Consider the following 12572-nt stretch of genomic DNA (forward strand, 5'->3'; position numbering starts at 1 on the left):
TGCTGTTGTCCCGACACCGCCGGTGCGGACCCCAAAGTACGAAACTCCAACCGTGCGAGATGCCGCATAATTGACGAATGAAAATTACACATGATAAATTATGCTTCGCTTCAAGACTACTTTACACATTTGATTTTGTTCACCTGGGAAATAATTATGGCGAAGTAATTTAAAATACTAATTAATCAATCAATGTAATTAACACAGCAGAAGCAATTTTTCATGCACACGCTGAACCGTCATTTGGAGGGAGTGAAGTTAAGTGAGATGTACATTTGTTCCGCGAGCTCGCTCTGTTGGTTTTCACGATTCGCTGTGGATTCGGTTAATCCAGGAATGGTTTCTAGAAGATTTTCGAGATCGTCATCGAGAAGGTCAAAAAACTATCAAATCCTCGATAGATTTATGAAGTGCTGAAAGACGATGAGTTATATTTCCGAAATTATATGTTAATGGGATAGCGTTTTAACAACTGAAAATGTAAAGTAGTCAAATCAGTCAGGAATAGTAAATAAGAAGTATAAAACTTTTGGGGAAAAAGTTTTACAATGGCATGCAAAAAGACACCCCAATTTCTCTCACGGTGTGCGGGCGGTCTGAAATAGATAACGCGTTAGTTTTTAGAGTATCGCGTTATTCACTGTGATGAGAGTGTGGTAGCAGGATAAAGGCGGTTTGGGATTCAACATTAGTAAGGCAGTATCCATAAATTGCGTAACCCTGATAAGAGAGATAAAAGTGTAATATTCTTCGTACCGAATTATTACTTAGGGAAAGATAAGCAACAACTAGCTTTACGTATATAGTAACAATCAAGATTCACGGAGTGTTAGGATAAGAAGACAATCACTAACACCTAAATTATATAGTTCAGTTCTAAAATTAAAATTGATGTGAATGCTTTCCTGCCTGAGACTGATAATTGGCATTCCTAACAGTAACAAAACTCTCCTGGTTTGGTGGTAGATATTTTGGTTTATATTTTGGTGGGCCCGAATGCGTGACGTTGAAAAAAAATCGTTCACCACCCGGTTCATACAGATTGGAATTTAACGGTTTCATGTGCAGGCGCTAAATATTGACAAAAAGTGGTACCTCTACCAGCCTAGGTAAATGTTTTATTGTGATCGTTTATGTAGCTGGCCACGCGAAGCCAAACGGTCATCTACGAAGGCTAGTTTTTTTTTGCAGATGGTTGATGATGTTTTTTGTTTACCTTTGCGTATCTTCTGCGCATAGGCAATAAGCAGCATGTCTTACGGCTGTCCATATCCACTCGATAGCCGAAGGCAATGAGCAAGAATAAACAGGTTCAATTATTTATGATTAAATGCGTGAAAATTACCTTCTCAACGAAGTCTCAACGAACTCCCAGGTATAATCGAGATGCGCGTGTTATTATCCTGGGCAACGCTGAGTAGACAAATTCGTGAAGATTTTCAGTTTTTGTGAAAGGAGAAGTGTTGACTGTGCTCCAGCGGTTAACTTCATCGGAGATAGATGTTACATTTGGCGTTGAGGCAATCAACGGTACGAATAAAAAAAATCGAATGCTGACTAAATAGCTATATATAATGCGCATCCCTAGTTATAGCAAAGCTTCCATTGCTTGACAGGCTTGCCTCCCATCTTTGACTCTATTTCCAATCTAGTATTTAATTACACTCAGTGAGTTTATTCCCTTCTATCGAATTGCTGTTTCAGATACTTCAATTGATACTCAATGTGTCGTAGTGAAATCATAGGTTGAGTTTCGAATGACATAGCACAATAGACAAATTGCGCTTCTAAACGTAACCATTCTACAATTCAGGGACTGATAACGATAAGCGCTAACCCCGCAATTGTCCCAGTATACTAATAGATGGTCGCAAAGTACCGTACTGCATCAAATTTCGAACACTCAAGCTATCATGTAACTTCTTGCACTAAAAAATCAACGAAAAATAAACATTTTCATCATAAAGGTTTAGTATATTGGTAATTTTATTGTTGTTGCAATTCAGTATCATTTATTTAGATTTAAACACGTTTTGTACATGAAAACAAAGAATATTTAGAAATCGGCTTAGATTTAAACTTCGAACACTTCAACGTAATCGCTAAGAGTTAGAAAGAGAGACCGTCTGAATACTGACTGTCACTTTTTTCAACGCCTGCTGATTCTCCGGAAGTAACCCTACAGTAATAAGCTCTACATCAGTGGGTGAAGGACACTCAAAGGAACGAAATGGTATATAATACCATACATTTTATTGCACTATTTATAATAATTCGTTTTTAATGTGAAGTGTTCGAAGTTTGATACTGTTCGAAATTTGAATCAAAATGGTATGTGTTAAATGAACAAAAAGGTCAAGTTTCGATAGAAAATTGTTCAAAATTCATTCTCAGACACCTTCTATACACACATTTTTTAATTACAATGTTTTAATAGAGCCTATGCGCAAATTTCTGGAGAATTTCCAACCCGCGGAAAATATTCAATTTACTATGTCAAATAGCGAAAAGGCTCCTATATTCTTCTCAACACTCATATTCGTCTCATCAATCTTATTTGTCCAATGTACTGTCAAATTTTAGTATTCTTCCAAAGTTAAACTTCCGGCCTATCGACTAAATTGAGAAGAAAAATTAAAATTGAATATTGAATATTGAGAAAAGGTTATGTCACCATTTAATTCTTCTACAAAAAACCGAATACCCTCTTACACCGTCCGCAGGTACGTACGTATTTCGGTTGCTTCTTACAACCATCATCAGTGCTTATGTGGACCACAGTAAAAATTGAAATTAATTTTATTTCGAAAAAAATGGTAAAATATGACGAATAGGAGCGAAGCACAGTGGTTCGCCCATAGGACAAAAATAGTAAAAAAGTTTTTTTGTTTTCTGGTTTTTATCGATTCAATGGATCGGTTATGAACCTGAAAATGCAGAAAAGCGGTTTTTGTTGGCCTATTTTATGAACAGTTTACTTTTGAGTACGAGATAATTAATGGTGTTTGACACTTGCAAAATCAAGCAGTACATGTTTTTTACGTTGTGTATATATCCGCTGTGGAAAAAATTCAATTGCTTCATTTGCTTATTTTCATCATGAACCTTCAGAAAACAGGTATGTTTTGCTATTGTGCCGTTGTTTGAATAGGTATGCTCTAAACTGTAATCAAAACTAGTCGTAAGCGGGAATTTAGTAATAAAGTCAAAGACCACCACTCATACTAAAACTTCTCTCACTTTCAGAAAATTAATAGTGTACAAATACCATCAAAATTGTGGATCTGTGGATTCTTCAATTACATCGCAGACTTCAAAATTTTCAATAGAGAAATCAAAGTGCTTTCGACATTCCGAGAGATCATTTTACTCGACATGGAAATCAAATCTAACAATTCCACTACCCTATTTTTAATCATTTATTAATTTAAATTTCAGCTGACATCGTGGCCTTAATGAATTGTTTTAAAACTAGTCTAAAGTTAAAAATACAGTTTGCAAGCGTTGTCTAAAACTGACACAAGAAACATTAAAGTCGAAAACGTGATAGCCTTCTTGAAAACGTCTTTGTATTGTGTTGACTGGATCGTAATCACCGTATACGGTGTTCCTTGGTTCTGGCGATATAAGTTGCCGTGGACGCAGTACACGTGCGGGAGCATAAATTCTCATGCGCTCCAGCAAGCAGGCACTATCGACTTCTCCGCGCAGTATTTTAGCGCCAAACACAGCTTGGTTTATATTTCGACGAGACTCCAGTGGCTCTATACCCAATAGAGCACATCGATGTCCGTAAGGGGGCAGGTCGTTGGGATTGCGCCATGGAAGTCTTCTTAGCGCACGACGGACAAATTTATGCTGAACAGATTCGATTCTAGATTTCTACACAGCTTCATATGGTGACCAGACGACCGATGCGAACTCGAGTATCGAACGAACTAGGGAACAATAGAGAGCACGTAAGCAGATGGGGTCAATAAAGTCGTTTGCCATTTTCAGAACAAAACCTAGTTGACGATTGGCTTTGTTCGTTATCGCGGAATAATGCAGCTTGAATGTGAGTTGGTAGTCAAGCAATACTTCAAGATCCCTGACTTCGTCAACCCGTTCGAGTATCTGATCACCGATGACATAGTTGTATAGGATAGGTCCTTTAAGTCGTCGATATGAAATCACGTAACACTCTGCCACACTCACTACCAGAAAGTTTGACTTGCACCAATGAACGAATTTATCCAGTAGCTTCTGGAGTTCTCTGCAATCAGCTTTATTTCGTATGATCAGGTAGATTTTCAAATCGTCAGCGTAGATTAGTACTCCACCATTCGCAAGAAGTATCGTCACGTCATTAAAAAATATCACAAACAGCAGTGGACCCAGAATGCTTCCTTGAGGCACGCCAGAGGAGGGGGTCAAGCTTTCAGATACTGTTGATCCAATTTTTACGAAGAGCTGTCTGTTGCTCAGGTAGGAGCGAAGCCAGCTGCAAATATTGTCGGACATTCCAAGACGATGCAGCTTAGCAAGGAGGATATCGTGATTGACGGTGTCAAATGCGGCTGTGATGTCGGTGTATACTGCATCAACCTGAGCTCCACCATCCATTGCACCGATACAAAATGATGTGAACTCGCACAGGTTAGTGTCCACGGAGCGTTTAGGATAGAATCCATGTTGAGCGATGCTGATATAACTCTACAAGAGCTGAATAGCATATCTTTCATGATGATCTCGAAGCATTTTGATCCAGCTGATAAAGAGGTTATGCCACGATAATTAGCGATGTCGGACTTTTCGCCTTTCTTGTGCACCGGCAGCATATGGGAAATCTTCCATTCTGATGGGAATACTTGATGAACCAATTCTCGAACGCAAGGTTTATATAAATTTTCAGCAATAATATGTGTGACCAAAGAAAAAAAAGCACAGGTTCACGAAATTGTCGAAATCGATTTTATCTATGCCAAATGACAATATTCGACTTTCTGTGACTTTCGAGCTGAGACTGAGATTCAAAAACAAAATATTGGATAACACTAGATTTTAATGTGTCATGTATTTTTAAAGCATTCAGGACCAAATAAATATTTCGGATTACGAACATTCCACGTACAAGTTTTTCTCATTGACTTAAGAACGCAGGTGCTCCACCAAATATTTTGACTTGAAACAGTGTTCCGTCGAGCAAAAGATCTGAGACGCTGCAGAGTACTAGGAAAAGCTTCCATTTGGAAACACCTGTGCCATAGAGCATTACTTGCAGGAAATAAATTTAACCAGTATATCAAATCAGTAAATCCCAGATGGCGTAGAGGTACGATGCTGGCCTAACAAACCAGTCGACGTAGGTTTGAGTCTCGGCTCGGGAGAGACTGTTAGTGTCAGTTGAATCGTAGCGCTAGCCCCGCAATTGTCCTGTACCCTAAACAGTCGGCTGCTAAGTCTGTGTATAAATAAAACAGAAGGTCGAGCTCCTAATCGGAATGTAGCACCAAGGCCTTCCAAGGCTTTGCTTTATAAAACTAGCACTTGATGTATTTTGTGTTAAAATTTATGGCAACATAAAAGAAAACGGTATTCACTACCAGAAAAATCCCTCTATCCCTCTATAAGAATCAGATGGACTTGAAAATTTCTGAGGTGAGAAAATTTGATTGTAGAAGTTTTTTTGGGCCGTGATAGGTTTTCATGATGGTTCAAAACCCCTCTCTAATATGAAAAGGGCTCCCACACAAATGAAACATACTTTTCTGCATAACTCGAGAACTAATCAAACATCTTCTATAGTGGATTGACCCTCCTCCCCTTATTATTAGAGTTAGGTTTGACAGACCTTTGACGATTTTGAACCCCCTCCCCTCCGCTCGGTGGACGACTGCCAAAAAAATTCTAAAAAGTTTGTGTCCACATCCCACGTGGACAACCTAGGGGGTAGGAGGTACGCAAATGTCCACGCTTGTTCACGGTAGGAGAGGAGGGGGTAATGATAATGTCCACGTGGACACAATATTTTTTTCCGAAAAAATCGAAATCTGTAAAAAAAATATTGGCCTGCAGTAAAAAATCTACAGCTGTTCGGGTTTTAGAGTAGCTGTCAACTGTATTTGTGATAAATTTGACTTCTAAGATATATTTCTTTTTTAATCATTTTCTTTCGTTAGCAGAGGTCTTTAAAGCATTTTCTACTAAGCTCAATTTGTAATAAGTGTTGTCTTTAGTCTCGTCCATCTAACAATCCACTTTTCGCTAAATTTGGAATCATTTTCTGCTTTGCGTTTTTTCTTCAAAACGCTTCTATTCTTCAACCATTTGGCTTAACTTACATCATTTTTATTTTTACCTTTAGAGAATCAATTTGTTAATTTGACCCAAGGAGGAGCGTTCCTAAGCATTTTAAGTTAGTTCGGAATATCTAATTTGCTTCATCCGTTTTCTAAAGACTTTTTAACAAGATTTCAGTCTATTTTTTTCTTCTGTTTTTCTTTACCTGTGAAACATTTCGCAGCCGTTATTCGTTCATTCATGATCATATTTTATTTCAATTATTTTTGTTTAATTAAAGCGTCATAAACCATTATTTCCATTGCAGGCTTTTCTAGACATCAGTGACGTTTTTTAATCATTTTGAACTTAATTCAGTAATCATCTTTTCTATGAGAAAAAGGTGTGTTCAAATGTTTCAAGTTACATTTACTAGATTTTTTGTGCATTTAAAGTTAAACTTGATATAGTTTTCCTTGAGTTTGGTATTTTTTTTTGGTTGTTAGTCGCTCTTTTAAGTTATTAAACACTAATTTGAAATTAATTTTTTAGCTGTTTTTCTTGTTTTAGAGGCGCTTCTCTGCTCATTCGAACAGTTTCCTATTTTAATTTGGAATTCATTTCTGTTGGGGCCTCTCCACTGTTTTACGTTTTTCGGCATTTTGGCTGAATTTTGATCATGTAAATTTCAGACCTCTAAAAGTTAGAGATATACGCGAGATGATTTTATTTTCATAATTTGTATTAGGCCGCGTTTGGAGCCATATTTTTTCATTTGTTCCTATGCGTGCAATAATATGTATGAAAATTTTGGTCTCAACTGATTGAAAAAAAAACTTCTATTAGACTACATTTAAATAATTTTGGTTTTGTTGAAAAAAGGTTTAACAATTTTATAATTGCCTTTATTCTCTATTTCTTCTTATCTTCACATACGTTTTTAGAATTTTCATTTTGTTTTTCTTAACGTGTTTTCAATCTTTTAATGTTATATTCAGGATTATTTTCTTCTAGACCTCTCCTAGATATCAGGGATGTTTTTCCAGTATAAACTTTTGTTTGCTTCCTTACTAGCTTTTAGAAAGATTTAGAGTCTTTTGATGTTCATTTTTGGAAAAAAATTTAACAGTTATTTTACTCCTTTTCCTGACGTAAGATACATTTTAACTCAATTTGTTTTGGGTTTTCCTGTTTTTTTTTTTCAAGATTTACTTGTTTTCCTGAAATTGAAGTTACATATTTCTATTTTCTGGTTAAAATGTTTTCAATCAGTATGCCGCGTTGTTTTTTAACTCTTCTACCTTGTAGAAAAGATTTTATCTCTCCAGCTTCTACAGAAGGTTTCTACACATTGAATCCGTTTTGTTTTTTGTCACTTGTTTGTTTTTTTTTCAAGCAGTATTTCGAAAATAAAAAATTTATTGTGTTTTTTCACTGGCGTTTAAAAATGTTTTCAAATATTCAAAGCATGGCCCCTATTTCAGAAAACGAGACGAGCAAAATATTGTATCAGGGGACTCGAGTATAACTTGGCTTGTGACAGCTGAGTGACAGACGAGCTACTCGTCCAAAATCCAGCCGACTCGCCATCTGCAATACCGAAATTGGTCAGAAAAGTAACTCGCCACTCGCCTCGTCTTCTGTAATAGGGGCCATAATTTGTGATTATATAACATAAGGTTTCTTCTGAACTATAAAGGCATTTGATTTGCTCTTCTCTGTTTATTTGCCACATTTCTCGGCTCCCTTAGGCTGAAATAAACATTTTTCGACTTTTCGTTGTGAAAAATGTCCACGTGGACAAAAAAGAGGGTTGTTAAATGCCACGCTTGTCCACGAGGCGGGTCTAAAATGACGATTTTTTTGTCCTCGTGGAATGTGGAAGACCCCTTAGGAAAGGCATTTTTTAATTTTTAAAACTTATGTAAGATTTAATTGAATCTTCCTTTTAAGCATTCGTAAGGTGTTAAATACAATTTTCGTAAAATAAAGTGTTTGCATTTCTGCAAACTTGTCACAGAATCGCCAGTATAAAACTGTGAGTACAACTATACCTAACGTTTGCGTTAAAAAATGGACAAAAATTGCCGATTTTTCATGGGTTTACCTTTAATCGCACTGACGAAACTACTCATGCATCATCAATCATAGTATCTCATGAGTTAGCAAATAAATGGACAGCTCTATCAGTCAAACTCTAACTGTGATGGCGAAAAAAGTGAAGCTACTCCGTTCAGAAGTGTGCGCGTTCAAAGAACGGTACCCCGCCGCGTCAAAAACGGACATCGTGCGGCACTTTGTGGACGCCGGGTATGCCCGTTCCGACATTTACAACATCTTGACACTATTGGACAACGATCAGAGCATCGAAAGAAAGCCCGGTTCCGGACGGCCAACGACCCCGAGCGACAAGAATCTTCAAAGGATGCTGAACAGGAAGACCGAGGGAGTGTAAAGTGGCTAAATCGCTGCGTGCACTTGGCCGGGAGGTTGATGCATGCGGTAAAACAATGAAAAAGTATCTGGAGAACATGGACTACATGTCAGAAAGCGGCGGTCCCGTCCACTGATCTCGGAGCTGCAGGCAATGACGCAGCGACAGCGCATGAAAAAGATTGTCAAGACAATTTTCCCGGCGAATTGCGACGTGGCAGTGGTGATGGACGACGAGACCTATCACACGCTGAATGGCAACGACTGGCAGGGTACTTCGTATTTCACTTCTCCCACGAAGGAGCTCCGAAGTGAAATTTATTTCATACACCAAGTTCCCAAGAAGGTGCTGCTACGGAGTGCCTTCCAGAAGTTGCGTCGTTCATCAAGAAATTCCATAAGGGCGAAGACACGGTCTTCTGGCCAGATTCGGCGTCGGCTCACTACACGAAGCGATCGTTGGAGGCTGAATATCGATGTGGTTCAGAAGTCGGCGAATCCGCCCAAGGTCCCCCAGCTGCGTCCCATCGAGAATTTCTAGGCAAATTTGAAACGCAAGATCTTTTCCAACAATTTTGTCGTGAAAGCGGAGGAGGAATTGATATAAAAAACGAAGAAAGAGCTTAAAAACATGCCTACACGCATGTTTTCGTCCGCCATGGCGAATGTTCCGGTTAACTGCCGGAAGGCCGCACGCAAGGACGTAATATTTTTTTGCGAGGAAGCTAACATGATGACCTTCCATGGGAAATTTATCCAACTCAATTATCTGTCTTAGTTTTTTTGTTCATCACCATTTGAAAAAAGTCCATTTTATACCGCAAACGTTATTGTAGATTCGATCATAATTTTAACTTTTCGAAATCCATATTTATTCGAATACTAGCGAAAAAATGGAGAAAGAACGTAAACACTGAAAATTTATTGCCGAGTCTCGGTAATTTTTGCCGAGAACGGCACCACTGAGTGCTCGGTAAAAAAAATAATGGCAGCTGTCACATTTCTCGTAAATCTCGGTTTACCTAACTGAAATTTCAGCACATAATATCCGTAATCTCGGCAGTGATAGCTCGGTAATATTTTATGCAGTTCCGGTTTGCAAAAATTATAAATGAATATTTCACCAATAGTAGAAATATTAATTTTAGTGTTTTCTCCAATATTTCAACGCATTTAAAAAGTTACCACATAGTAACTCAGTGCTGCTATTAAATTATCGTTTGAAACCCTTTCCGTTTCCCGTGGCACTGAGGACTGATTTTGTTCCACACTCTGCCTGCTATTAGTTAAGGCTGATAAGAAGTATGTATCATATCGACGCTGAACAACGAAAGGTAAACCGAAAGGTGTAAAGGGGGTTTCAGGCACTAGTCATTAAAAAACCTGATTCTACTGAGATTCGAACCCACGACCAAGCAGCAAATCAATCATACTTCGTTACATTTCTCATCACTTCGAACAAGCATGGAGCTAAACACTATCTTATAGTAAATCCCAGTGTTGTGAATTAGTAGTCATGCAAAACAACATTACAAAGAACAAACAATAAATTAAATGTTACAAGTATCTCCCAATAAATCATATAAACATAGACATACCTCATGGAGGCCAACTTGTACTGCATTAGATACTTGCTGAGAAACGCACTATCCGGATCTGTGTTGAGATTCGTGCCGTCGTCATCGTCGTCCGATGATCCGCTTTTCATTTCCAGCTGATTGTAGTACCGATCTACGGCTTTCTTTACCTCGTCGTCGGATTCGCTTATACGCTGTACCTCCATCACGGTGATGGCGGATGACGACATGTCGTCCACAGTGCCGCCACCACCAGCTAGAGACGCATTTTCACAGCTGTTGTCGGTCAGAAAGGCCACGCTGCTGCTGTTGTAGGAAAGAGTACAATGACAACATTATAATGGATGCTAATCAGTTTCAGATTTTTCTGGGGCGATTAGTATCGAACAAAAGTTGTGACGATCTTTTTAAAGTTTTACTGGATATTCTTGGTCACTCTCGACAACGATTGTCAACTATGGTAATTGCAACTATTTTTAGATTAAAGATTATCGTGTAACATAAGTTGAAGGCGGTTTTAGAGGCATCCAAAAAGCGCTAGTACCTTCAGAGTTGAACTGGCGTGTAAACAGATTCAAAATTCAATGTATAAAATTTTAGTTTGATTCAAACTAAGTGTTGACCTCAACTCCGAAGGCAATTTTGTGAACAAACGTGTTGTAGATGCCTGCGCATAAAAATAAACGAAAAACTAACAAAACACGCAAAAGCACATGAACACAAACATACAAGCACCCAAAAACTTTAGTCGCATAAATCATTCAGAAGTTTTAAAGTTTTGTAAGCGCAAACAAAAAACAGTAAAATAAATCACAATTCTAGATTATAATAAAAAGAATAAAATTTTAGTGTTTATTAGAAAAAAATACATTTAAAGCGTTTGTTAACGTTCATCGACGTTTCAATTTCAAATTTACATATGTTTCGAATATACTGTTAAAAACGTCGTACTGGCAGTGTGAAGTAACATAGTTAATTGGTTACACAAACACTTTTTAATAAGCGTACAATTCATTAGCCCAGGGTCAACTAATCACATCATGTCATGTTATGAAAACATATTCCAACAGAATATGAATTCGCTATATTAAACTAGTGTATAATTTCGATTCCGTTTTTACACCGATTCTGCAGTTAAAAACGAGCAGGCGAACGAAGCTGCACTACGCTGTCATTTTTTATATGGCATTTGTATTTGTTGTTGGAAAACTCTGTCCCTTTCCACTGCTACACGGGACAAAAAAAATAGTTCTGGTGTAGCCTGGAAAGCAAAAAACGAACGCAACAGTACAATAGTGCAGTAACAAAACCAAAAATTATCGAAAAAAAAGCAGAACTTGCAGCCATATCAACTCACCCAAATTCATCTGTTCCCTCGACTAAAATGTGTCCCGGCCAATGATCATCGATCGTAACAGAAATTGCTGATCCGGTCAGCTCTTCGTGGATAACCTCTTCCGACAGATCCACGGAATCGTCTACCACAGAACAAGAAAAATCCTGGGCAGACACGCCGGAGGCGTCGGCGCCGTTCATTCACGCTTTTGTTGATTTTACACCCTACTTAGAAACAACAAAACTGCTGACAATCAATTGTATTTGATTTCTCTCTCTATTGATTGCTAGTAATAATGCACTGCGTAAAGAATCGGCGAAATAATAGCACTTTGTTCACAATCCGCACAAAAGTTGTCCCAAGCGAATAAAGAAACCGCACCTCGCGGAATTCGTCGCAGAAAGATTAGTGATGGTGGACTGATCGGACTCAAAAGGCATCGGAGAGCAAGCAACGAGGAAGGATTGAATTCTACGTGAACATTTCGCGGGAGAACAAAAAGGACCACAACATGATGTCCGTCGTTTCATAATCAATCGAACGGTGAATGCGCTCGCGAGAGAACCGTCGGGATTAACACATTCTCTATTGTGAGAGTAGCGGTTTATTGTGTGAGTTTATCGCCACTTGCTTGCTGTCGGCTTTGTTTCCGCTTTTTGTTGATCGGCTAATGTGCTGCGCCTCGCTTCGAGATTGTGCTGTCAAACAATGCGTTTCGTGTGTTGTTTGTGGAACGATTCAAGCAGTTCGAAGGGGATAATGGGGTGAGTGTTGAAAAGACCACACGGGAGTGTTTAGATTGATTTGTAAATTGAAGACTAGATGATTGATATTATAGTATAAGACTTTCACTAAACGCGAAAATTTGTGACGACATACTGGTAAACATATAATATAATGCACAATATATTTTACTGTTAATTTTATCAACAATACATATGAACAGGCGAATTTATTTTTTGCAC

General features: G+C 38.2%; 1 protein-coding gene across 1 annotated transcript in view; it reads right to left on the minus strand.

The window, feature by feature from the left end:
- LOC129726672 (transcription factor SOX-3-like) overlaps positions 1-12097 on the minus strand; it is a 50668-nt gene extending 38571 nt beyond the window's left edge. Inside the window, exons 1-2 of the mRNA XM_055683635.1 lie at positions 11629-12097; positions 10293-10577 (exon numbers count right to left, since the gene is read on the minus strand). Coding sequence (XP_055539610.1) covers positions 10293-10577; positions 11629-11807 — 464 coding nt within the window. The 5' untranslated portion in view covers positions 11808-12097. The remainder of the gene's footprint in view (positions 1-10292; positions 10578-11628) is intronic.
- Positions 12098-12572: the final 475 nt, after the last annotated feature.

Source organism: Wyeomyia smithii, chromosome 3 (genome assembly GCF_029784165.1).
Source record: "Wyeomyia smithii strain HCP4-BCI-WySm-NY-G18 chromosome 3, ASM2978416v1, whole genome shotgun sequence".
Lineage (NCBI taxonomy): Eukaryota > Metazoa > Arthropoda > Insecta > Diptera > Culicidae > Wyeomyia > Wyeomyia smithii.